This window comes from Zootoca vivipara, chromosome 16 (genome assembly GCF_963506605.1).
Source record: "Zootoca vivipara chromosome 16, rZooViv1.1, whole genome shotgun sequence".
Taxonomy (NCBI): domain Eukaryota; kingdom Metazoa; phylum Chordata; class Lepidosauria; order Squamata; family Lacertidae; genus Zootoca; species Zootoca vivipara.
In genome coordinates this window covers 32,185,205-32,210,000 of record NC_083291.1, presented here as the reverse complement: position 1 = coordinate 32,210,000, position 24,796 = coordinate 32,185,205, and the positions used below count along the sequence as shown (strand labels likewise).

At 48.0% G+C, this 24,796-nt stretch overlaps 1 protein-coding gene across 4 annotated transcripts in view; it reads left to right on the top strand.

Moving 5' to 3' along the window:
* The window catches only part of KANK2 (KN motif and ankyrin repeat domains 2), an 82,261-nt gene that overhangs the window by 42,775 nt on the left and 14,690 nt on the right, over positions 1-24,796 (top strand). For 3 of the 4 annotated variants that reach the window (XM_035140748.2, XM_035140747.2, XM_035140749.2), the window contains 4 exons: positions 17,213-17,334; positions 20,240-20,907; positions 21,611-22,475; positions 24,407-24,520. In XM_035140748.2, the coding sequence (XP_034996639.2) occupies positions 17,295-17,334; positions 20,240-20,907; positions 21,611-22,475; positions 24,407-24,520 (1,687 nt within the window). In that variant the 5' untranslated portion in view covers positions 17,213-17,294. The remainder of the gene's footprint in view (positions 1-17,212; positions 17,335-20,239; positions 20,908-21,610; positions 22,476-24,406; positions 24,521-24,796) is intronic. The other variant, XM_035140750.2, reaches the window with a different exon arrangement.

Genomic DNA, 24,796 nt, shown 5'->3' with positions numbered 1-24,796 from the left:
TCAGACCTTGTGGGGGGGGGCAGACTATATTTTGAAAAAATATATAAATGAATTCCTGTGCCCCACAAATAACCCAGAGATGCATTTTAAATAAAAGGACACATTCTACTCATGTAAAAACATGTTGATCCCCGGACCGTCCACGGGCCGGATTGCGAAGGCGATTGGGCCGCACCCGGCCATCAGGCCTTAGTTTGGAGACCCTGCTTTAGACTGCTGGTTTGGGGGCTTATCCCCTAGTTGCTGCTGCTCCCCTTTGTAGTTAGTGGCCCTTGGGCTGCCCCTGTGTAAGTTTCTTGCCTGGAGATGGTCCAGACCATGGGTAGGGAAACTTAAGGCCCGGGGGCTGGATCCGGCCCAATCGCCTTCTAAATCTGGCCCATGGACGGTCCAGGAAGCAGCGTGTTTTTACATGAGTAGAATGTGTCCTTTTATTTAAAATGAATCTCTGGGTTATTTGTGGGGCATAGGAATTCATTCATTTTCCCCCTCTTCAAAATATATTCCGTCCCCCACCCCACCCCAAGATCTGAGGGACAGTGGACTGGCCCCCTGCTGAAAAAGTTTGCTGACCCCTGGCCCAGACCCTCCAAGTGTCCCTATTTTCCAAGGACAGTCCTGGATTTACAGAAGCCGTCCTGGTTTCTGATTTGATCCTGGATTGTCCTGCTTTTCCTTAGGACATCCTTATTTTCATCAGAGAAATGTTGGAGGGTATGGATTTATGTGACACCCCCCCCCCCCGAGCTAAGGAGATAAGTAACTACACAATCTTTAGAAGACACCTGAAGGTGGCCCTATATAGGTTTTTTAATATTTAATATTTTATCATGTTTTTATATAAGTTGCAAGGCATACAGATAGGTGGGGCATTAGAATTATTATTAATATGGAATAAGGTAAAGGGACCCCTGACCATTAGGTCCAGTCGTGACCGACTCTGGGGTTGTGGCGCTCATCTCGCTTTATTGGCCGAAGGAGTCAGCGTACAGCTTCCAGGTCATGTGGCCAGCATGACTAAGCCGCTTCTGGAGAGCCAGAGCAGCACATGGAAACGCCGTTTACCTTCCCGCTGTAGCGATACCTATTTATCTACTTGCGCTTTGATGTGCTTTCAAACTGCTAGGTTGGCAGGAGGTGGCAACGGGAGCTCACACCATCGTGGGGATTCGAACCACCGACCTTCTGATCCGCAAGCCCTAGGCTCTGTGGTTTAACCCACAGCGTGACCCGCATCCCATTAATATGAAATAGGACGTCCCTATTTTCATCAGAGAAATATTGGAGGGTATGGTTGGTCTCTCTGAGCACCTTCTCTCCCCCCCCTTTATTCATTCTTTTATTTACATTTTAGTAATAATAAAAAGTAATAATCATGAATAAATAAGAATAAAAATGTGCACCCCACAACTGAGACCATGCCATTGTAACTATCCAGCCTCCAAAAATTTCAAACACCTCTTGCAATGGTTTGACCCCTTTCCATTTTAATAGCACAAATCCTACAAACATCTTCCATATCTCCTCAAAATCATTTCTCCTGTGTATTCCCCATCTTAGTACCTTAATGGCACATGTTAATTTATCACTAATAGCTACATCCCACACCTCTTTATACCATTCTTTGATTTTATATTCTGCTTGCCCCTTCCGCTTCCTGAGCACCTTCTGTGTCTTGTGCCAGACTCACCTTTGAGGCTACCGGCTGCTGCTCAGCTTCCTGCCTCAAAACTTGGCTTTGCTTTCTTTTGGCCCAGTTCTGTCTTCTTGGGCAAACTCCCTCAGTTCTGTTGGCTGGCCCTGTGGCATCTGGTGGGAGGGAGAGACCGAGGTGGGGGTGGAGGGCGAGAGATCTGCAAGAAAGGTATTGATCCCTGCTGGTTTTGCTTTGGCAGCATTAATCACGGCCAAGCTTTTTGGCAAACATGCAAACCACAACCAAAGAATGCCTAGAATATATTTTTTAAGATGGTAAGAGCTGTTTAACAGTGGAACAGGCTCCCTTGGAAGGTGGTGGACTCTCTTTCCTTGGAGGTTTTAAAGGACAGGTTGGATGGACATCTATCTGGGATGCTTTAGTTGAGATTCCTGCATTCCAGGGGGTTGGACTAGATGACCCTTGGGTCCCTTCCAACTCATAAAATTGTATCTGTGACCTGCATATGGGGAAAATATCACTACAGTGACTGAGCAAACAGAAGGGGCTCTGCTGTGGATTGCTCCTTAGAGTTGGAGAAGCCCTAAGAGACTATAATGCCTGCCTTCTAAAACCTCTTAGCTCCCATTGTTTCTGTTGTTGTTTTGTAGCTAGGAATCCCTTTCTAATGACTGAGCCAAATCTTCCTTCCTGTAGCTCAGAAACTTTGGTGGATACCCGTGGGCTGAATCATTGTTCTTTCCCATTCGTCACCTAAGATTCTTTGCAAAATCACGCTTGGATGTGCAGTTCTGGCCATCACTTCTCAAAAAGGGAATTACATTGGTGGAAAAGGTGCAGAATAAGGCCGCCTGCGTGATCAGGGACCAGAGCGACACCCCTATGAGCAAAGATGCACAGTGTTTTATGCATCGTGTGGAGAAAGTGGATGGGGGAAAACCTCACTCTCTCATAATACTACAGTGGAACCTCGGTTTACGAACACCTCGGTTTACGAATTTTCGGTTTACGAACGCCGCGGACCCATCTGGAACAGATTAATTCACTTTCCATTACTTTCAATGGGAAGGTTCGCTTTAGTTTATGAACGCTTCAGTTTATGAACAGACGTCCGGAACCAATTACACCCATGCTTCGGGTTAAGTACGCTTCAGGTTGAGTACTCCGCGGACCCGTCTGGAACGGATTAATCCACTTTCCATTACTTTCAATGGGAAAGTTCGCTTCAGTTTATGAACGCTTCAGTTTATGAACAGACTCCCGGAACCAATTGTGTTCATATACCGAGGTACCACTATAATCCGGAGCCATCCAATGAAGCTGAATCTTGGTAGACAGAAGGAAGCACTTATTCACACAGGTATATAACTATGTCCGACCTACCACAACCTGAATGGCTTCAAAGGGAAATAAACAAATTCACAGAGGATAAGACTGTCAGGAACTGCTAGTCACAATGGCTGTATGTACTGTTTCTGACATCAAATGCATGTCAGAATGGTGAGCAAGAGAGTGCTGTTGCACATGTCCTGCTTGTAGGTTTCTTGAATCGTGGAATCATAGACAGGGCCGTCTTTACCCAGGGGTGCAAGGGGTGCAGGGTACCCGAATGCTGAATTCTGGGGGGTGCCAGGCTGCCACCGACTGCGCCCCGGTGGCTGTGCGGCTGGACTCCGGCGTCGCTCCGAATTTGTGTTGGCCGGATATAGCGGCGAAGGCAGTGCATGGCCACTCCCCCAGCGCCTTCCCCAGGCTGCTCAGCCGTGGGGCCCAGAGGCAATTCATCTCACTCCACCTTTGCAATGCCCCGTCCGCCTGGCACATCCAAGCAGGTACCGGGGCGCCTCCGCCACTGTCCATGTGGAGCTGGAGGAGAAGGCCCTGCCCCACCCCCAGCATGACCAACCTCGACCCGCTGCTCCAAATGGGCAGCCAGAGAGGAAGGAAAACATAAGGAGCCCCACCACATGGCTCCGGGCTGGTCTGGTCCAGGCTGCAGAGCCCAGCGCACAGAGCTGCGTTCCACGTGGCTTTCCCGTAGCTCCATCCCGTGCGCAATGTGGTTTTTGCCCAGGGCGCGCACGGAGGTCGCCTGGCGCCTTCCTTTCCCTGGGCGGGAACATGGGAAATAGTCACAAGATCAGTCGTGTCAAATTATGGGGGCGCTGGGCGGATCTTTGCACCCCGGCGGCGCATATGTTAAAGACATAGAATTGTAGAGTTGGAAGGGTCCACAAGGGTCATCTAGCCCAACCCCCTGCAATGCAGGGATCTTTTTGCTCAACGTGGGGCTTGAACCCACAACCCTGAGATTAAGAGTCTCATGCTCTACCATCTGAGCTATCTCCTTGAAGGCATGTGGTAGGAAACTGTGGGGAAGAGAGCACCTGGACCAGATGGGTCTCTGGTCTCTTGTAGCATGCCTTTACTTCATTCATCCTTAACTATTTCAGCATTGAGACTTTACATAGCCATTTCTTTTAGCTGTTTCTCAAAGAATTTGTGATTTAGACTCCTGCTTAGTACCAGTCTTGTAGCACTCTTTGAACTGTGATTCCCAGAAACGAGCACAGCACTCCAAAGAAGTCTTCCCAGAGCTGAGTTATTATAGTATAATTTCCAATGTCTGGCAATGAGACTTCTGGTTGATGCAACCAAAAAGAATGTCACTCTCTTTTGTGCTGTGCTGTTGCCACAGTTCATTCTTCTGACACAAACATTTTCTATAACATCCATCTCAAATTGGTTCAGAGCACACATCCTGAACCTTTGGAGGAGAGATCAAATGTGATTTCTTTCTTGTGTCATCCAGTCCTGCACGGGAAGTGGTTTAAGTATTTGTTTCTTCACCAGTTATTGTCCCTACATCTGAACATCTCAGAAACTCAAGCTCCCTTGTCTTTCAGTGTTGAAAGTGAATTGAGCCTATCTGTGTGATCTCGGAGTAAAGGTAAAAGCAGTGCTTTTTTCCCTTTAAAAAAATGTTTAGGGGTACTCTCAGTTTCCTTGTTGTTGTTTAGTCGTGTCCGACTCTTTGTAATCCCATGGACCAGAGCATGCCAGGCACCCCTGTCTTCCACTGCCTCCCACAGTTTGGTCAGACTCATGTTGGTAGCTTTGAGAACACTGTCCAACCACCTCGTCCTCTGTCGTCCCCTTCTCCTTGTGCCCTCCATCTTTCCCAACATCAGGGTCTTTTCCAGGGAGTCTTCTCTTCTCATGAGGTGGCCACAAGTATTGGAGCCTCAGCTTCAGAGCTGATTTCCTTTAGAATGGATAGGTTTCTGAAGTCCATGTGACTCTAAAGAGTCTCCTCCAGCACCATAATTCAAAAGCATCAATTCTTCGGCGATCAGCCTTCTTTATGGTCCAGCTCTCACTTCCATACATCACTGCTGGGAAAACCATATTGAAGTACTGCCCCTCAATGAGGCCAAACTTAGATTCACAAAATGTTTAGGGGTATGCGTACCCCTGAGTCCCCCCAGAAAAAAGCACTGGGTAAAGGACCCCTGGATGGTTAAGTCCAGTCAAAGGCGACTATGGGGTAGCAGCACTCATCTTGCTTTCAGGCCAAGTGAGTCAGTGTTTTTCCACAGACAGCTTTCTCGGTCATGTGGCCAGCATGACTAAACCGCTTTTGGCACAACAGAACACTGTGACGGATGCCAGAGTGCACAGAAATGCCGTTTGCCTTCCTGCTGCAGTGGTACCTATTTATCTACTTGCACTGGGATGCTTTCAAATTGCTAGGTTGGCAGGAGCTGGGACAGAGCAATGGAAGCGCAACCCGTCAAACTGCTGACCTTCTGATTGGCAAGCCCAAGGGCTCAGTGGTTTAGACCACAGCGCCACCCGCATCCCATCCCATCCCATCCCATCTGGGAGTATTGCTGGTGTTTCCCATTCTTGATTCCTCCTTTTCTAGCAATGAGCCAGTAGAGCCAACCAGCTTATCACATGATAAGTGTTCTGTCACATGATTACTTAAGTCTACCGTGCAATTATTTTCTGCCAGACATCCTCATACATGGTAGTTTGGAGTCATAGAATCGTAGAGTTGGAAGGGACCCCAAGTTTCATCTCTTCCTGCAATGCAGGAATCTCTACTGAGTCTTTACTGAGCTGTGAGACTTCCCTATGTTTCACATGTGCTTATAAGTAATAATAATAATAATAATTTATTATTTATACCCCGCCCATCTGGCCGGGTTCCCCCAGCTACTCTGGGCGGCTTCCAAAAAAACAGAAATTCTAAAATACAGAAATCCATCAAACATTAAAAGCTTCCCTAAACAGGGCTGCCTTGAGATGCCTTCTAAAGGTCTGGTAATTGTTCTCTTTGACCTCTAGTGGGAGGGCATTCCACAGGGTGGGTGCCACTACCGAGAAGGCCCTGTGCCTGGTTCCCTGTAACTTGGCTTCTCGTAATGAGGGAACCGCCAGAAGGCCCTCGGAGCTGGACCTCAGTGTCCGGGCAGAACGATGGGGGTGGAGACGCTCCTTCAGGTATACCGGACCGAGGCCGTTTAGGGCTTTAAAGGTCAACACCAACACTTTGAATTGTGCTCGGAAACGTACTGGGAGCCAATGTAGGTCTTTTAGGACCGGTGTTATGTGATCTCGGCGGCCGCTCCCAGTCACCAGTCTAGCTGCCGCATTCTGGATTAGTTGTAGTTTCCGGGTCACCTTCAAAGGTAGCCCCACGTAGAGCGCATTGCAGTAGTCCAAGCGAGAGATAACTAGAGCATGCACCACTCTGGAGAGACAGTCAGTGGGCAGGTAGGGACTCAGCCTGCGTACCAGATGGAGCTGATAAACAGCTGCCCTGGACACGGAGTTGACCTGTGCCTCCATGGACAGCTGTGAGTCTAAAATGACTCCCAGGCTGCGCACCTGGTCTTTCAGGGGCACAGTTACCCCATTCAGGACCAGAGAGTCCTCCACACCCACCCGCCTCCTGTCCCCCACAAACAGTACTTCTGTCTTGTCAGGATTCAATCTCAATCTGTTAGCCGCCATCCATCCTCCAACCGCCTCCAAGCACTCACACAGGACCTTCACCGCCTTCACTGGTTCTGATTTAAAAGAGAGGTAGAGCTGGGTATCATCAGCATACTGATGGACACCCAGCCCAAACCCCCTGATGATCTCTCCCAGCGGCTGCATATAGATGTTAAAAAGCATGGGGGAGAGGACAGAACCCTGAGGCACCCCACAAGTGAGTGCCCAGGGGTCTGAACACTCATCCCCCACCACCACTTTCTGAACACGGCCCAGGAGGAAGGAGCGGAACCACTGCATGACAGTGCCCCCAGCTCCCAAGCCCTCTAGACGGTCCAGAAGGATGTTATGGTCGATGGTGTCAAAAGCCGCTGATGTCAATAAGCTTGCTAGCAAGTGAAAATAGTCACCTGAGTCAGAGTCTCATGGCTAGAGTAGGTTTTTTTTCCAGGAACAACTTGTCTTCCCCATCATTTCTTCAACACAAATTCTTTACATACTTTTAAAGTTTAAATACTTGACGTTTTTAATAGGTTTTTGAATTTAAAAAATCATTGCTGTGTTCTTTTTTGTCTTCCTTCCTTTACTGAGAAATAAGTAAATAAGGTTCATGGGTAATTTTAAATTTTGCACAATAAGGCTTGTTTTAACATTCCATCTTTTCACTGCTTTGCAATCGATACCATTGATCTTGTCACATTAAAACCTCTCCCTCATCCTATAATGATAACTTCCCCTCAAAACACCAGATGAAAAACGTTTTATTGAAAACATTACATATTGATTTGGAGAGTCAGAATTAAATACCTTGATAAACAAAGAATCAGGAAATGCTGAGAATACAGGAGTGTGCAGAGGAAATAGGGAGGATCAAGATCTTCATCTGTAGCAGTAGAAGAAATTAGTAGATTCATTATATTACAAAACACATCAAATATTACAAAGCTGGCCATGTCTGTCAAGGACTGGGGCCCCCAAATCCTGGAAGCTGGCCCTTGTTGGTTTAGCATGTGCTAAGTGACTAGAAGGAGCAGGTGGCGCTGTGGTCTAAACAACTGAGCTGATTGGGCTTGCTGATCAGAAGGTCGGTGGTTCGAATCCATGCGATGGGCTGAGTGCCCATTGCTCTGTCCCAGCTCCTGCCAACCTAGCAGTTTGAAAGCACGCCAGTGCAAGTAGATAAATAGGTACCGCTGCAGTGGGAAGGTAAATGGCATTTTCGTGCGCTCTGGTTTCCGTCACGGTGTTCCGTTGCACCAGAAGCGGTTTAGTCATGCTGGCCACATGACCTGGAAAGCTGTCTGTGGACAAACGCTGGCTCCCTTGGCCTGAAAAGTGAGATGAGCACCACACCCCATAGTCGCCTTTGACTGGACTTAATCATCCAGGGGTCCTTTACCTTTTTCTTTTTTTAAGTGACCAGAGTTGAAAACGAACTCTGCTGCAAGGTAATACAGCTGCCACTACTTCTGTAGTCCAACCATTCTGGACCAGAGAACATTATTGACGATCACTTGAGATTCACAGGGACAAGAGCTTGAGCCTCAAGCTCACAAAAATTACTCAGTAGCTGTTTCGCCACAAGGCCAAGGAACTGGATCTGATACCAAGGCTTGGATGAGAATTGAAGAGATACCGGTAGCTTAATTTTAAAATACTTTAAAGTAGCAGCATAAAAAGAGCCCATATTCCAGCAAATAAATACCATTAGAAAAGTACTGTTGGGAATGGCAAAACAGAAGAGCAATAATAAAGGGCTCGTCCACACTTCTTGTCTTGCCTGACACTTTCCCCTGGGAAAACCTGCTCTTTACCTCTGAATTAGAGCAAATGCCAATGACCTTTTCCATGGATTGATGTTTGGTCCGATTCAGCAGTAAAGAGAATGTTTCCCCAAGAAAAGTGGCAGGGCAAATGGAAAACCTCTTGGACCCGTGTTTTCTTGACACATGGCAAGCAGTAGTGTGGACGAGCCCTAAGTCTAGCTAGTCTAATACATACCAAAAGAGCCGTTTGAAGCATATTTTGCATTTCCCATGCTGTGAGCTGGTCATCTCCATTTAGTAATTGTGACACTGGATGAATATGAAGGACGGTTATGCCATGGTCTTCCCCTTTCATGGCAGTCAATAGAGCAGCTTAGTGCCTATAGTTCTTTTGAGTACCAAAGCCCTCCAGCAGTAGCTTGGTGGGAATCTACAGAAAGACTCAAAGGGCAAAGACTATATCAGGAATCTTGAGCAGCCATGAGTGGTCATGGCGGCAGAACACCAGCATCCCATGCTAGCTAGGAGCATTATTCACGAATGGACTTATTCATAGTTGCATGGAACAACATTACCCATGTTGTTCCATGGCTGGTATTTGAAAATGACTCGCTTTCCATGTTTGCTGGTCATGAGCTTCTGCAGGTATGCTTTGAGATTTTCTCTGTAAGAAACTTGAGCAGTTCAGTCTTGGTTTAAGGGTCAGTTCTTAAGAAGTCGGTTGGTAAAGAGCCATGCTGAGAGAACCACTCTACGCTTGCACCCCTATTCTCTTGAACACTTCTCTGCAAGCTGTCTTTCTTATGCACATCCCGAATGATATCAGTTTGCTTGACTGCTGGTGCCTGGCAAGGAGACCTACCTTGGCACACTCATGAAAATTTCGAGCAGTGTCAAAGTTGCACAAATTTACCAACAGAGAATAAACAGCAACTGCTGCATCACTCTTGGGACAAGCATTGCTGTTTGCTGCAAAAAAAGAGATGCTTCGTCATAAGACTTTGCATCAGAATTCTTTGGGTGCTGAAATAGAAGGTAGCCAGAGATTGTGTTTGAAGTCTCTTTGATCTCCTGTTTGTGAATGGGAAGTGATGAATAGTCCTGAGAACAGATTCAGGTCCCTCCTCATATCAGTGCTCTGTTCCTCCTCTTTTGAAACAGCATCTTCTTTCATCTTTTTTTTTTCTCCTTCTCTTCTCCAAATAGCTGGAAACAGTCCTTCAAGATTTGGACCTGTGATCTCTTTCAACAAGTCAAGCAGCCTTGCTTGCTGAAATTTCCTGAACTGTGCCTGTCCAATGTCATGGGCACTTTTGGCTATGATGTCATCTTCAATAACTATCAGAAAAGGGTACAGTAGAATGAAGAAGCCCTTACTACAAGGCAGGCTTGCAGTTCTCTGCTGGCTACAACAAAAACATAGCCTACAGAGACATTTTTTTAATGCTGAGTTTGTCAGGAGTTCCAAATGCCATGTAGACCACGTGTATGAACACGCATGTACAGAATAGCATGTTTCAGTCCTCCCAAATGAGCCAATGACCACACTAGTCAGCTTTCGTATTTTTTTAATAAAGTTGCAAACACACTTCCTTTTCACATCTGCAGCACAATTTTCTCCCTCTCTTCAAAAGTAAAATTCTTCATAGGTGAGGTTTTGTAAGGATGCAAAACACTGTACTCTTGCTGTGTACTCATTTGCAAACTCTGCCTACCATGTGTTTTCCTGCCCCACCCAAATCAATTTGGCATGCTCTGTTTGTGCAGCTGGCAGCTCACGGTCACTGTTAACTCGCACTGCATTCTGAACTTCACCTGGCTCTGCATTTGCAAGATAACCCTGCAGTTGCTTATCTGATTGCTCATCACGCTTTGAACTCCCAGGGAAGAAGGGTTCTTCTTGGTCATGGAAACAAATTGGAGAATGAAGCCTTGTCATGGGGCTTATCTTGACTTAACTGATTGTATAAGCTAAACTGGTTGGCTTTCTCTATTCTGCCTTGGCCAGACCCCACCTTGAGTCCTGTGTCCAGTTCTGGGACCACAATTTAAGGAGGATATTGACAAACTGGAACGTGTGCAGTGGAGGGCAACCAAGACGATGAAGGGTCTGGAAACCAAGCCTTGTGAGGAATGGTTGAGGGAGATGGATTTCTTTAGCCTGGAAAAGAGGAAACTGAGAGGAGAAATGTTATCCATCTTCAAATAGCTAAAGGGCTGTCACATGGAAGATGCAGCAAGCTTGTTTTCTGATGCTCTGGAGGGTAGGGCTCAAACCAATGGATTCAGATTACAAGAAAGGAGATTCCGACTAAACATCAGGAAGAACGTTATGAAAGTAAGAGCTGTTTGACAGTGGAACGGACTCCTTTGGGAGTTGGTGAACTCTCCTTAATTGGAGGTTTTTAAGCAGAGGTTGGATGGCCATCTGTCATGAATGTTTTAGCTGTGATTCCTGCATTGCAGGGGCTTGGACTAGATTACCCTTGGGGTCCCTTCCACCTCTACGATTCTATGATTCTGTGTTGATCTTCTCTTTCTCAGTGCCTTGGATAGCCTATCCTTCCTGCCATGTCAGGGCAGAGTCACAATGCAATGGTTAATTTGTAAATAGAGTAGTGCCAAAGCTCAAGGAAACCTCGAAGCCACATTCCCTGACCTGAAAATGTATTCCAAACATTCATTCATTGTCAGGGCCATAGCCATGGGTTGGGCAGGTTGGCCCCCGGCAAGGGCCCAGGCCCATCGGGGGAGCAAAAATAATCTATATCCACTCTGGTTCAGAGTGGCTAGGAGCCCACCTGCCTGCATGCTCAGACAGACTGACAGAGGAAGAGGAGGTGAGGCTGAGCAGACCCAACCCCAATGGCCATGGAGGGAGTCACTGGTGGGGGCCAAATGAGGCAGAAAGCAACCTTTTTGAGTTTTTGGCCCATGGTCTGTCCCAGCCGAGGAGGTACTTGCCAAGGACACAAGCGAGCCTAGGTACACCTCTGGTAATTTGGAAATGTGCTCAGATACACTCTTTCACGTCCTTCAAGGATGAGCTGGTACTATGAAGCCTGTCAGGCTTTTATGGCGGTACAAGTTGTGGATATGAGCACTTAGTTCCATACGGGGTATAGTGGCTTCATGGGCAGACAGTGGAAGCTTATGTGCTCCATTCCCAAGGTCTGCTTTGGGGGCAACCTTGGCTCAGCCTCCTTCCCACTTTCAGGGCAGAGCCCCCAGGTTTGACATTTGAGTCCTTTCTTATAGCCACCTCCACAGGCTGGTTCCTTCCAAGCCAAGTAGTAGAACCGGCATCTCAAACTGAAACCTATTTCATGAGGTCAAATGCTTGTTGCATGGTTTTAGAAGCATGAAATCCGTAACCATGACTCAGTGTCGCTCCCCTGCCTGCCTCAGACTTTCCAGATCCCTGGCAGTGGCTCTGGTGTGTGTTTGTGTGTGACCAAACCACACGGAATTTTGCTAGGAGTTGCAGGTCTGCCTGGCTACAGCTCTGGAAAGAAACCTCATGGCTGTCTTGGCTTGCATGGGAAGCAGCCCTCTTTCCCCTGGGCTACAGATGCTTTGCTGATATAATACGGGACTAAATGTGCCACCAGCCCGAAATCCTTTCCACGCTATGCTCCTGCATTTAAGGGAGTGAGATTTGTTCACAGTCAGCTGGGCCAGAGACCCTGCTGGCAATATTCGCCTCTGTGAAGGTTAGGAAGAAGAGCTGGGGGTTTAGAGACAAGCGGATGGCTGGCTGGCTGGCTGGCTGGCTGGCTGCCCCAGGCTCTGCAAAGGAGTTGCTAGCAAAGCTGAGAATTGTGACTGAATCTTCTTCTGCGTCTGGAAAGGCAGCTGAAGTTCAGCAATCACAGAAGGATGGATTAAAACACATAAACATCCAGTTTTCCTGGATCCTACAGTATTCCTGGATTGGGGAGCACACCACGACACTCCAATATTGCATTTCTTCCTTTTAGTTGTTAGTTGATTTTCATAGATTCATAGAATTCTAGAGTCTAGTCCACCCCCCTGCAATGTAGGAATATGCAGCTGTCCAAAAAGAGAGGCTTAGCCTGCCTGGAACTCATACCTGTGACAACGCAAGAGCTGTCATTATAAATTTTTTCTCAGCATCCTTTCTAAATAAATGAGAACTTTGACAAAATTCAAACTCTTGGTATGTTTGCTTTGCTCATTCTCTTCCCCCTCCCCTTGCTGGCATCTTTTTGCTTGCCTTCCCTCCAACCTTCAGACCAGGCCTAACTAAGGCCAAGGATTACTGTGGTTCCTATCATTTGCTTTGCTGCCTCTCTCTCTCTCTCCCCCCCCTCTCTCAGACACACACACACACCCCTTTTCCCATTTGCACAGCCTCCGCTTTACCGGCTCACGTTCCACAGGCCGAGCTTTTTCTGGCAGCCAGGAAGCAAAGAGGAACTGCGGCTGGCCGTGCGGGAGGGTGTGGGGTTGCAAACCCTCCGAGACTGGAGTTGAGGTAGGCAGAGCTGTCAAGAGATTTCCCAGATGCGTCCTCTTCACATCTGCCAAGCACCTTGCCTGCACAGCCCGAAAGGCGTGGCTGTGATGTAATGGCTGGCCCCATCCCAAATCACAGCACACAAGCCCCTCTTTCGGAAAGGCTTGTTGCATTTCCACCAGCCCCAGAAACCAAAATAGGGAAGGGATTGCAGGTGGTTTTGGTTTGGAAAGGATGCCGTCATTTGCTCCGGCAGCAATAGGGTCAACTGGAGTTCTTCCAACAAGACCCCGGGACGTGAAGCCCCCTCACTCCTTCTTAAGCTATCACCATGACTTAGTACATCGTGCCCCCTCCCGCCTCCTCTTCCCAGCCTGAAGATGTGTGGGATCTGGCTGCTTTCTGTGTCTGAGTAATGGCTTTGTGCTGCAGGCTGTTTGGATAGCAGTGCGCATGAGATGAGCCAGCTGTTGCTTGCAGAGTAAAGCTGTTGAATCCAAGCATCAGACTTGTTGATGCGACCACCTCTCACATGCCCAGCCAGGGCACCTAATAGGCATAGCCCTTTCCTCCTTGAATATTTGTGCGGTAATAAAGTGACTCCCCATCCCCTCTTCAGAACAGCAAAGCTTTGCTCATTCATTCACCCAAATGAAGTGAGGAGCCTTAGGGGAAGGAACACTCACATTTCCTCTCCAACTGGAATTATTGTATGGCGCGAGAGCTCCTAAGACATTGGCCCCCACCAATGCATTTCGGACAAGGTGGTGAGTTGCCCCAGGACTCCAGTCTAGGAGTGGGGAACCACTTTTGGCCAGCAGGCCAGATTAGATTGTGACCAACTCAACAGGCCACATTTGACAGGGGGTGGAGCTGCCCATTTGTCAGTCACTTGACAGCCTATGATGCCAGCTGGATCTGACCTCAGCAGAGATGGTACGTATGGCTTGCATTTGGTCCTCTTAAGTTTCCTGTTCCTTTGTAAGCGTGAATCATAGAATCATGGAATTGTAGAGTTGGAAGGGACCCATTTAGTTCAAGGACAGATCGTGAAGCTGAGGCTCCAATACTTTGGCCACCTCATGAGAAGAGAAGAATCCTTGGAAAAGACCCTGATGTTGGGAAAGATTGAGGGCACTAGGAGAAGGGGACGTCAGAGGACAAGGTGGTTGGACAGTGTTCTCGAAGCTACGAACATGAGTTTGACCAAACTGCGGGAGGCAGTGCAAGACAGGAGTGCCTGGCGTGCTCTGGTCCATGGGGTCACGAAGAGTCGGACACGACTAAACGACTAAACAACAACAACAACAAATACAGGAATCGCAACTCAGTGAAGCCATATCCTTTTATTCTCTCCACCCACCGCCCCTGAATAGGACATTGCTGGTTAAATGCAATTCTAGCTCTCAGCCAGAACCTCCTTTCAGATAGTGCATGATGCAAAAGACCAATTCACGTATTCCGCTTCCATGTGATGCCACCCTCCCTCTCCCCACCCTCCCTTATTCTGCCATGCCCTTGTGGATGGTTCTATTTAGCTCTCATGATTAACTGCAGACGACAGACCACCTCTACTCCAGGAATTTGTACCATCCAAGGTAGTTGCCACACCTTATTACACCAAATGGTATGGTAATTATGGATCTCTCCAGGGTTTAGCCCTAAAGCATGTGAAATGACTATGAAGAATAAGTCCGTTCTGCCTTTCGGGGCAGGGGTGTTGCAGGGCGGCAGAGGCTCCTCCAAGGTCCCCGATGAAGGCATCGCGGCATTGGTGTCCCTTCCAAATAGAGGGCGAGGACTTAAGCCCACACCGCCTATCAGAAGCCGGATCCTAGCTTGCATCTCAGACTGGCAAATAGGGATGCAGGCTGGGACACGGATTGGGCTGGGGGTGGAGCCAACAGAGCAGGAAGTCTTCCCTCAGGTCCGCTCCCTGCCTATTTAAACAACCCTCACAGGGGCCCTACCTGCTTTCCCCTCGTTGGGTCCCCCACCCATCCTCCCTTGGTTCAAGCTGATGGTCAAGGACTTTGATGTGGCCATGGTGGTTGCTGTTTTCTGGGGCTGGGTAGGAATTTGTCCACCAGGCCAATTGGCTCCAACCCGGTGGTTTTGCCTACCTCATAGCAGTCATCACAACTGAGTTGGGCATTGGGGCAGTCTTTTGTCTTGGATGGAGGGGAGGTTGTAGTCTCCATCTGCCCCTCCAAATGTTGGGGTATCTTGTTAAAGGGATCCGGGGGGAGTGGTCATGTCTGTGTGCCCAGCCGGCGGTCCCTGTTGGGGGTCACCCTATGTGATGTAAGTCTTAGGAACCCCACCGTCTGGATTGACCTATGCGTCAATTCCGGTGGGCGGGTGCCAAACCTCTTTCATCTGTATTCAATAAAGTTGTGGCCTGTTTCTATCCAAGCCATTCTATGTGGTCCTTTATTTGCCTGCAAGTTGGGGAGTGGGGAGCACGATGCTTGGACCTGCAAGGGACTCTGAGCATGCACAGAGCTTGTTTTCCTCTCCAAACCCCTGCTCCTGTCAGGGATTAGGGCTTCCAGACCAGAGGAGTCCCAGCAGCCTCCCTCGTCAGAAAGTTATTCCTGGCCAGCCGCCTGCAACTGAAGTCGTGGCACCTCCCGCTCCAGGCCTCAGCTCTTGACACTCATTTTTGTGGTCCTCCTTCGCTCTGACACAGGCATTCTGGCTGGGAAGGCCCGTGCTCGCTCGCTATCTGCCAGGCCCTCGGCTTCGATTGCAGAAGGAGCAGGGCGGTGGGAACAGGGTTGAGGCAGCAGGACCGTCTAGTGGCGTTGAGGTTTTGGCAGGGGAAGGAGCTGGAAGAAAGGAGCGCAAGACTATCTGCTGACCCAGCGCTGGGGCTGGGCTAGGGGGTTCTGACATGGGATGGCGGGTGGAGGGGGGGGAGAGAGAGAAGACAACACACAAAGGAAGTCTCTCTCCACCCACCCCCTTCCTTGTGGTTGTGCTTTGCAGCCAGAGAATTTGAGGCCAGAATGGAGAAAATGGATAAGGAGATAAGGAATTTTAATGGCTTCTCAGTGATCCCCCCCAGAAATGTTAACAATACTGGGGAGCTGCAGCCTAAGATTTGGCTGGTCATTAGAAAACAATAAATACCATTCAGCCCTCCTCCTCCTGCTGCTCCTTGCCCCGTTGTTGATCCTGGTGTCCTCCTGTTCTCATGCCTCTACAGCAGGCATGTCAAACCTGCGGCCCTCCAGATGTTTTGGACTACAATTCCCATCTTCCCCAACCACTGGTCCTGCAAGCCAGGGATCATGGGAGTTGTAGGCCAAAACATCTGGAGGGCCGCAGGTTTGACATGCCTGCTCTACAGCAACCATCCTCCTTCCCACCAGTATTTATTTTTTTCTTGCATGAGACGCGGGTGGCGCTGTGGTCTAAACCACTGAACCTCTTGGGCTTGCTGGCCAGAAGGTTGGCCGTTTGAATCCCCACGATGGGGTGAGCTCCTGTTGCTCTGTCCCAGCTCCTTGCCAACCTAGCTGTTTGAAAGCACACCAGTACAAGTAGATAAATAAGTACTGCTGCGTCGGGAGGGTAAACAGCACTTCCATGCACTCTGGATTCTGTCACAGTGTCCCATTACGCCAGAAGTGGTTTAGTCATGCTGGTCGCATGACCCGGAAAGCTGTCTGTGGACAAACACTGGCTCCCTCAGCCTGAAAGCGAGATGAGCGCCACAACCCCATAGTCGCCTTTGACTGGACTTAACCGTCCAGAGGCCCTTTACCTTTTTTTTCTTTTTTCTCCCCCCCCCTATTTTCTATATATTTGTAGGACATTTGCCTTCATTTGAAAATGAAGGCCAGCCAAATGCCTGTGGGAAACTTGCAAGCAGGATCTGAGCACAAGGGCGCTTTCCCCTCCTGCACTGCAGATTCCAGCAGCAATACTTCTTCCAACTGTGGAGGCAGAGCATAGCCATCATGGATAGTGGCCAGCAATAGCCCTCCCCTCAATTAATTTGCCTAACCCTCTTTTAAAGCCAACTAGGTTGGTGGCCCTAACTGTCTCCTGTAGCAATGAATTCCATCGTTCACCAATGGAATAATTTTCAATTTATATGATTTGTAAATCCTTTATGAACTGTAACCTTTTCATATCAGAAATAAGCATGCCAACCAAAAAATTTCTCATGACCTTCTAAGTCTAAAATATGTGAATTCTCTAACATCATCCATTCCTTCAACCAACAGAAACAAGATGCCTCATAATATAGTCTCATATCTGGCACGTGTGGCTTTAATCTACTTTTCTTTGCAGGCTGTGTGGCTCCTCGCTGTGCTCTGAAAGGACTTCCTTGTTGTTTTGGACGCACACTTTGAACTGGGGCTAGAATTCAAGAATGGCACAGGTTCTGCACATGGAGACCACTGCTTTCCCAGGTATGTGTGCATGTGCGTGAACACTTTATTTGGACAGATAAAGCTGTAAGATGGAGCATCAGGCCTGCTGGATGTGATGTAAGGCCAACCCTCAGATAAAATTCTGAAGATCCATTTCCTAGATTTGATAGGGAGAGGGTATTTGATGCAGAGGTTGATAGGAAGCGGTAGTGGTATATTCTGAAGTGCAGGGGCTCATCAGGGCAGCCCCCATAATCACACACCCCGCCCCATGTTCCCAAAATCAAGAACTGCAGCTGTGTAAAGAAATGTTACTACAAAATCGAAGGAAAATTATTAGCCTTTCAAAACGTATTGTGGCCCTGAATAGTCCTGCACACCGGAGTCTGTGTACACCATTTTACCTGTGGGTTTCGTAACTTCCGCAATTTGATTTTTAAAATATTTTGTGCTGCTTCTGGAAAATGTCTGATGTATCTTGAGCCTCCACACGAAAGCAGTACCATACTAAAACAAGAGAATCTACAGAGAAATTGGGATCACCTGAGCTGTTGTAGGCGTTCCGCTGTTATCAGCTGTTATGGCACCTAGGATGGTTGTAGATCAGGCATCCCCAAACTTCGGCCCTCCAGATGTTTTGGACTACAATTCCCATCTTCCCCTGACCACTGGTCCTGTTAGTTAGGGATCATGGGAGTTGTAGGCCAAAACATCTGGAGGGCTGCAGTTTGGGGATGCCTGTTGTAGAAAAATAAGCTGAGGCTTCAAAATAAAACTCTTAATGTGTTGGGTTCCGCTTTCTGCTGGGAAAACCCTCTCTTTAGCACCAAATCGGAGCAAACATCAATTGGCTTTTTCTATAGTTGTGTAAAAAGAAGAAGGAGAAGGAGAAGGAGAAGGAGAAGGAGAAGGAGGAGGAGGAGGAGGAGGAGGAGGAGGAGGAGGAGGAGGAGGAGGAGGAGGAGGAGGAGGAGGAGGAGAAGAAGAAGAAGAAGAAGAAGAAGAAGAAGAAGAAGAAGAAGAAGAAGAAGAAGAAGAAGAAGAAGAAAGACCTGTTGATTTGCCAAGAAAACAGAAATTCAACACACACACACACAACTGAGGGAAATACAGGCTACAGACTTCAAACCTTTACGTATGGGGAGAAATAAGGGTCCGTTTGAACTCAAAGGCAAATCCACTTCATTCACACATTCCAAAACACCACCATCTTTCAAAATTCACACTCCTCCAGATTTTGCCATTCGAGTAGTTTGTACAGATATGAATGAATAGATTTATTTCGGTCACTGACCAGAGTGTGTACGGAATTGAAAAATGTAAAATACTCAGGTGAAGTATACACAGAAATGCGCCTATTAGTGAAAGCAGCATACAAAAATACTATATGTGCATTAGAAAATGAGTACTTTAGGAGGAACGCCGATGATTTTTAAAATAAAAAAATTGCAGACTGAGGTGGAAACGTGGAGAAGTGAACTTAAGACTGGGAAAATGAGAACTGAGAGAAATCAAAATTGTCATTTTCCCAGTCTCACTTGCTTGAAATTGGCGCCACTTGCCAGTGGAGGAACTCCTGTGGTTCCACTGAAAAATCATAAACGCCTTAATTGATGCAAAGTTAGTACATGAGGCAGATGCATCTAGCTCTGTGAATACATTGGGATGAGGACTCTCCAGCCCTCAGTCCAGTCTTGGTCTGCCAGGGGATCCAATTTGTCCAAACCACAGCCACTGTCAATCAAATGATGGTCAGATTCAGAGGGTCAGTTCTACATTGGCTGTGGAATCCTGTTCCCAGCTTAGTCTGGTTGCAAGCAGCCCCAATTCTTTGGTTTTTCGCAGGCATCCTCTACAACAGGCATGGCCAAACTCGGCCCTCCAGATTTTTTGGAACTACAATTCCCATCATCCCTAACCACTGGTCCTGTTAGCTAGGGATGGTGGGAGATGTAGTCACAAAACATCTGGAGGGCCAAGTTTGGCCATGCCTGCTCTACAAGATAGACTTTTCCCCTCACACATCTGAAGAAGTGTGCATGCACACGAAAGCTCATACCAAAATAAAAACTTAGTTGGTCTTTAAGGTGCTACTGAAGGAATTTTTTTATTTTACTTCGATCCAGACCAACACGGCTACCTACCTGTAACCTTTTCCCCTCATGTAGCTGATGCTTGAAAAATGCAGCCTTCTGAGACACCTGTCAGTTGCTTGGGAACCCTGTGTAAGAGATTTTGATAGGTGGGTAGGATGACCCAGCTGCCAATCATGTGACATAATGACACCATGTGACTGACAGGTGGGTTGTCCCACCCATGGGGTGGGGCCAGGAAAAGATTAGGCCACTGGAGTAAAAAATATTCCCCACCCGAGGAATCCTTCAACAGAATTTCCTATCTTAGGTTTCCATCACCCAGAAATCAACATCATCATCATCATCATCATCAACAACAACATCATCATCATCAACAACAACAACTTATTATTTATACCCTGCCTATCTGGCTGGGTTTCCCCAGCTACTCTGGGCGACTCTCAACAGCATATTAAAAACATGATAAAGCATCAAACATTAAAAAAAATTCCCTAAACAGGGCTGCCTTCAGATGTCTTCTAAAAGTCAGTTGTTTATTTCCTTGACATCTGATGGGAGGGCGTTCCACAGGACGGGTGCCACTACCGAGAAGGCCCCCTGCCTGGTTCCCTGTAACCTCACTTCTCACAGTGAGGGAACCACCAGAAGGCCCTCGGAACTGGACCTCAGTGTCCGGACTGAACAATGGGGGTGGAGATGCTCCTTCAGGTACGTTTGTTGAGCCAGGACATGATAGTCCCGACTTCACCATGTATTTGAGATGATCAATGCCTTCTCAAGGGTGCTCAACTAATTACAAAAATAAAGAAATGTTTTAAGCTGATCTCTTCCCCCCTGTGCTCTTGCAGGGAAGGCCAATCCTGCCTCTGCTATGGCCTTCCATGGGAAGGAGCAGGACTTGCCCTATTCCGTGGAAACTCCCTATGGCTACCGCCTGGACCTGGACTTCCTCAAATACGTGGATGACATTGAGAAGGGCCACACCATCAAGCGCATTCCAGTCCACCGCCGGCCACGCTACAGCTCCCTGCCAAGAGGCTATGGTTACACCGGCTCATGGTGGACCTCCACCGAGTCCCTCTGCTCCAATGCCAGCATGGATAGCCGCCACTCCTCCTATTCCTACTGTGGGCGCAGCTTCTACCCACAGTACGCCACACCCGGCAACTTCAATGCCCGCGTGGAGAAGACCTTGCTGGATGCCAGGAAGAAGCTAGAAGACCAGGCGGATTCTGGAGATGGAGAAAGGACCAGGGCAGGGGGTCTTGGGAGCCTCCACAGCAGCGTATCTGGATCAACAAGCTCCTTGGTGGGAAGCCAGTGCCTTTCCCGCCAGACTTCCTACAACGGCTCACAGCAAGGCGCCCCTGGGCAGTTCACACCCATCGGCTCAGGACTCTCCACCCCAGTCTCCCCAACGCCAGGGCACCTCCAGCATGTCCGGGAACAGATGGCCGTAGCCTTGAAGAAGCTGCGCCAGTTGGAGGAGCAGGTCAAGATGATCCCAGTGCTGCAGGTGAATAATTTTTATTTGGTTTTACAAATTAAAATTTACATTCGAAATCGTAAGTAATAGAAAGGTAAATAAACAAAGATTCACTCGAATCTCTGGGCTTCCCCACACCCTTCCATGGGTTCCATCGCTAGTCCTTTTCCACTGCATATTTTAAGTCACACCAGTTTTTAAGTATCCCCTATATCCCTAGTTCTTGTTACACTACAAGTGTTATTCAAATCCTGCTGAAGAGTTCAAGTGTTTACAGTGGTCTCCAAGGTAAATTGTAAATTTCCCCCATTCTTTGTTGAAATTCTGGTCTTCCTGGTTTCTGATTTTCCCAGTCATTTTTGCCATCTCTGCATAGTCCATCAGTTTGGTCTGCCATTCCTCTCTGGTGGGAACTTTGTCTTCCTTCCATCGGTAGGCTAAGAGCACCTGTGCAGCTGTTGTTGTGTACATAAACAGTCTTTTGTACTCCTTCGATATTTCTGCACCTAAAAAAGCTTCTGGTTTTTAAACAAAAGTTATTTTAAACATTTTTTTCCAATTCATTATATAGTATTTCTCAGAATTCTTTTACAACCTTACACTTCCACCACATATGGTAAAAGGTGCCTTCTTTTTCTTTACATTTCCAGCAAATGTTTGAACTTATCCCGTACATTTTTGCTGCTTTACTTGGAGTAAAGTACCAACGATACATCATTTTCATATGTTGCAGGTGAAGATCTCGGTGCTGCAGGAGGAGAAGAGGCAGCTGAGTGTCCAGCTCAAGAGCCAGAAGTTTTTGGGGCACCCGGGGGGGTTCGGCAAGGGAAAATCCAGGGGGGAGCTCTACATAGATATCCCCGAGGAGGGGGCTGGTGGAAATGAGGAGGGCAGCGCGGGGCCTGATGCAGGAGGCAGGCTGGACAAGAAGGAAGTGAGGTCAGTGGGTGTGGGCATGTCAGCCGAAGAGGCAGAGGTGGGGAGGTGCGATGTTGGGGTGGCGGTCAAGGAGGAGGAGTTGGGGTTGCCTTCCCCGGAGGAGGAGAGCCAGCGCCAGGCTGTTCAGGCCCTGTCCACCAAGATTGCCGTGCTAGAGATGCAGCTGAAGAGGGCGCTCCAAGAACTTCAAGCCGCCCAACAGAAACTGGAGCTGCAGGGCAAGGAGAAGGAGGGCAAAGGAACGTCCGGTGGTGGCCTGAGAGAATGGGAAGTAGGGGGAGAGGGTCCGGGGCAAGGGGGCGGCGGAGAGTTTCAGAGGCCCCAGGAAGTCCCCATTCGGGTGGATACGGTCAAGGTTGTCCAAGTGGAAAGGGAGCCAGAGGTCGCTGCCAGCACAGCCACAGGGCTGGACCACAGGCCGCAGAGGGCACAGAGCTTGGAGAACAAGGAATCCTATGCCAGCCTCAAAGCTTTGGCAGGCAAAGACGTGGGGTCGGAAGAAGCGATGGTGCCGCTCTATGCCACATACCGCAGCAACGAGGTGATGGAGACCACGTTCCCGGTCCATGCTGGTGTAGAGAGCGCAGCTACCACCTTCCACACCGTGAGAAAGATCAGCATCATTGGCACAGAGGGGAATGGACAGCAGGATACAGCAGGTAAGCTCTCTCTCTCTCTCTCTCTCTCTCTCTCTCTCTCTCTCTCTCTCTCTCTCTCTCTCTGTGTGTGTGTGTGTGTGTGTGTGTGTGTGTGTGTTTCTGTGTTTCTGAAGAATACACTCACCCCAACTGTGGAAAATCTGTCTCATTTTCCTGCATTGCAGGGGGTTGAATGAGGTGGCCCTCGGGGTTCCTTGGAACTCTACAATTCTATTATTCTTCCCACAAATTCAACCAGTCCTCAAACTAGGGCTCCCCACTCTCAATAAAGCTTTTCTGTCATCCAATTGCTTAGGGTACACAAAAACAAAAAAACAAAAAATGGTAAGGATCTTTCCATTCAGTTTGCAGCACATCAGAATGTGCTGTTGTCGTGTGAGACCCAAATATCTTGGCCAAGAGAAGAGGGCAAGCAGCCTGACTCTCCTTCCTCCCTGCCTCCCAAATCTATGCTGCTTCTCTTTGTTTACTTCTGGATTGGATGTTGTGCTTACCTGCCGCCTTTGAATTAGGAGTGTCCAGAATACCCTGTAAAAGCTAAAATGTGTTGTGTGCATTCTCTGAACTGATTGGTAATTTAAAAAAAAAACACCCACTAAGTATAAAGCTCTATATCAAATTAAAATGCCAGCTTAACTCTAGCTGCCAGAGAACAAAACAATCAAATTAAAACAGCCTGGAAAAAAGTCCCAACTTTGGTGAGTCTCCAGGGGAAAAGAGCAGACCCTTTTTCTCTTCCTTGTCTGGGCCCACCAGAAAATTCAAGCCCTCGTCTTTCTCCCTCTCTCTGGACTACAAATCAGTGGCAACGCTCGGCTGTTTTCTCCCTGCCCCGTAAAAGGCTTTTGTGTAACTAATATGCTGATTTTTACCAGCTGTTTATAGCAGGAGCAAGGGAAAGAGAAACTCTTAAAATAGTCTGTGATGTTCCCAGGGTGAGATCAAAGGTTCTGGAATGAAAAGATGATTGGAAGCTCCATTTATGAGCCAGCTTTGCCACAAAGAATTGGTGGAAAAAGAGCTCTCACGAGTCAGGAACCAGCCTGAGCTCCAGTTCCCTGGAGAGCCCAAGAAGAGACGGATGTCCCTCCTAATTCTCTTGGAATTGGGTGCATCCTTTGCTCAGCATATAAAGGCCACAGCAGAAGCTCTGGAATAATCTGGATTTGAACTCCTAGCCACCTGGGGATGACATGCCGAGAGCTTGGTGCCCAGATATGGGCATGAGCCAAGGGAGGTTATTAAGGGCGCTTGTATTAAATGGTTAAGATTTTCCAAGTTTATTTTCAGCTGCTTGGTGGAGAATCCAGCTGCATGGATTCCAGAGGTTTGGAAAAAAAGAACTGAAGGCCTTGGATGCTATTGAGCTGATTTCACACATTGCCATTGTACATGTTCACAGTTGGGGAAAAGCTTTGTTAGAACCAACCAGACCTCTCAGAAATGTAGGCAGAAAAACAAAACACAGTGGTTGGAGGACATTTTCTCAGAATCCTTTGAAAGCATCTCTTTCCCTGGGGCATGAAACTTCCCATCTGGACTCCCTACCTCACAATAGCTGTTGCCGAATGTTCGTAGAGGGAGATTTGCCCCTTTGGAAGTCAGTGAACAAAATATCTGAAGTGACTGTTTACCAACCTGACTTTACATCTTCCTGGAGGATTTGGTGCAGCTCAAAATCTTGCACGGTCTCCTCACACCAACAGAACCAGTTCAATAAGAGATCTCCTTCTTTCCTTGGTTTGCTGCAGCTTTGGGCAGCCTGTGGGGTGGAGGTGATTGCAAGAGGAGGGTCTGCAAGGTAGAGCCAGAGCCCAAGTCAGGATGCCCAGCTCAATACAGGAGCTATGACATCCTACCTGGTGAGTTACGCCTCAGATAAGCTAGTGCTGAGGCAGTTGCCTCTCTTCTTCTTCTTCTTCTTCTTCTAGAACTTCATGGGTCATTAGAGAAATCAGTTCCTGACTCCCTCCAGACAGAGCAAGTGGCTCCCTGCATATCCCAGGAGCCTCAACGAGAGTCACGAAATGAGGGAGAGGACCAAGGTAAGGACTGGGATGGAGAGAGGTGCCGTGGGCTCCTCCATAGAGAGCATTCCATATACATAGGGCTGCCTCTGAAGAATTCTGCTAGTGCAGAATTCAGCGGCCAGGTTGCTCACTGGAGCAAGATGGTTTGAGCATATTACACTGATTCTGGTCTGACTGCATTGGCTACCAATTCGTTTCCGGGCTCAATTCAAAGTGCTGGATTTGACCTATAAAGCCTTAAATGGCTCAGGACCACAATACCTCAAGGACCACCTCTTTCCATATGAACCT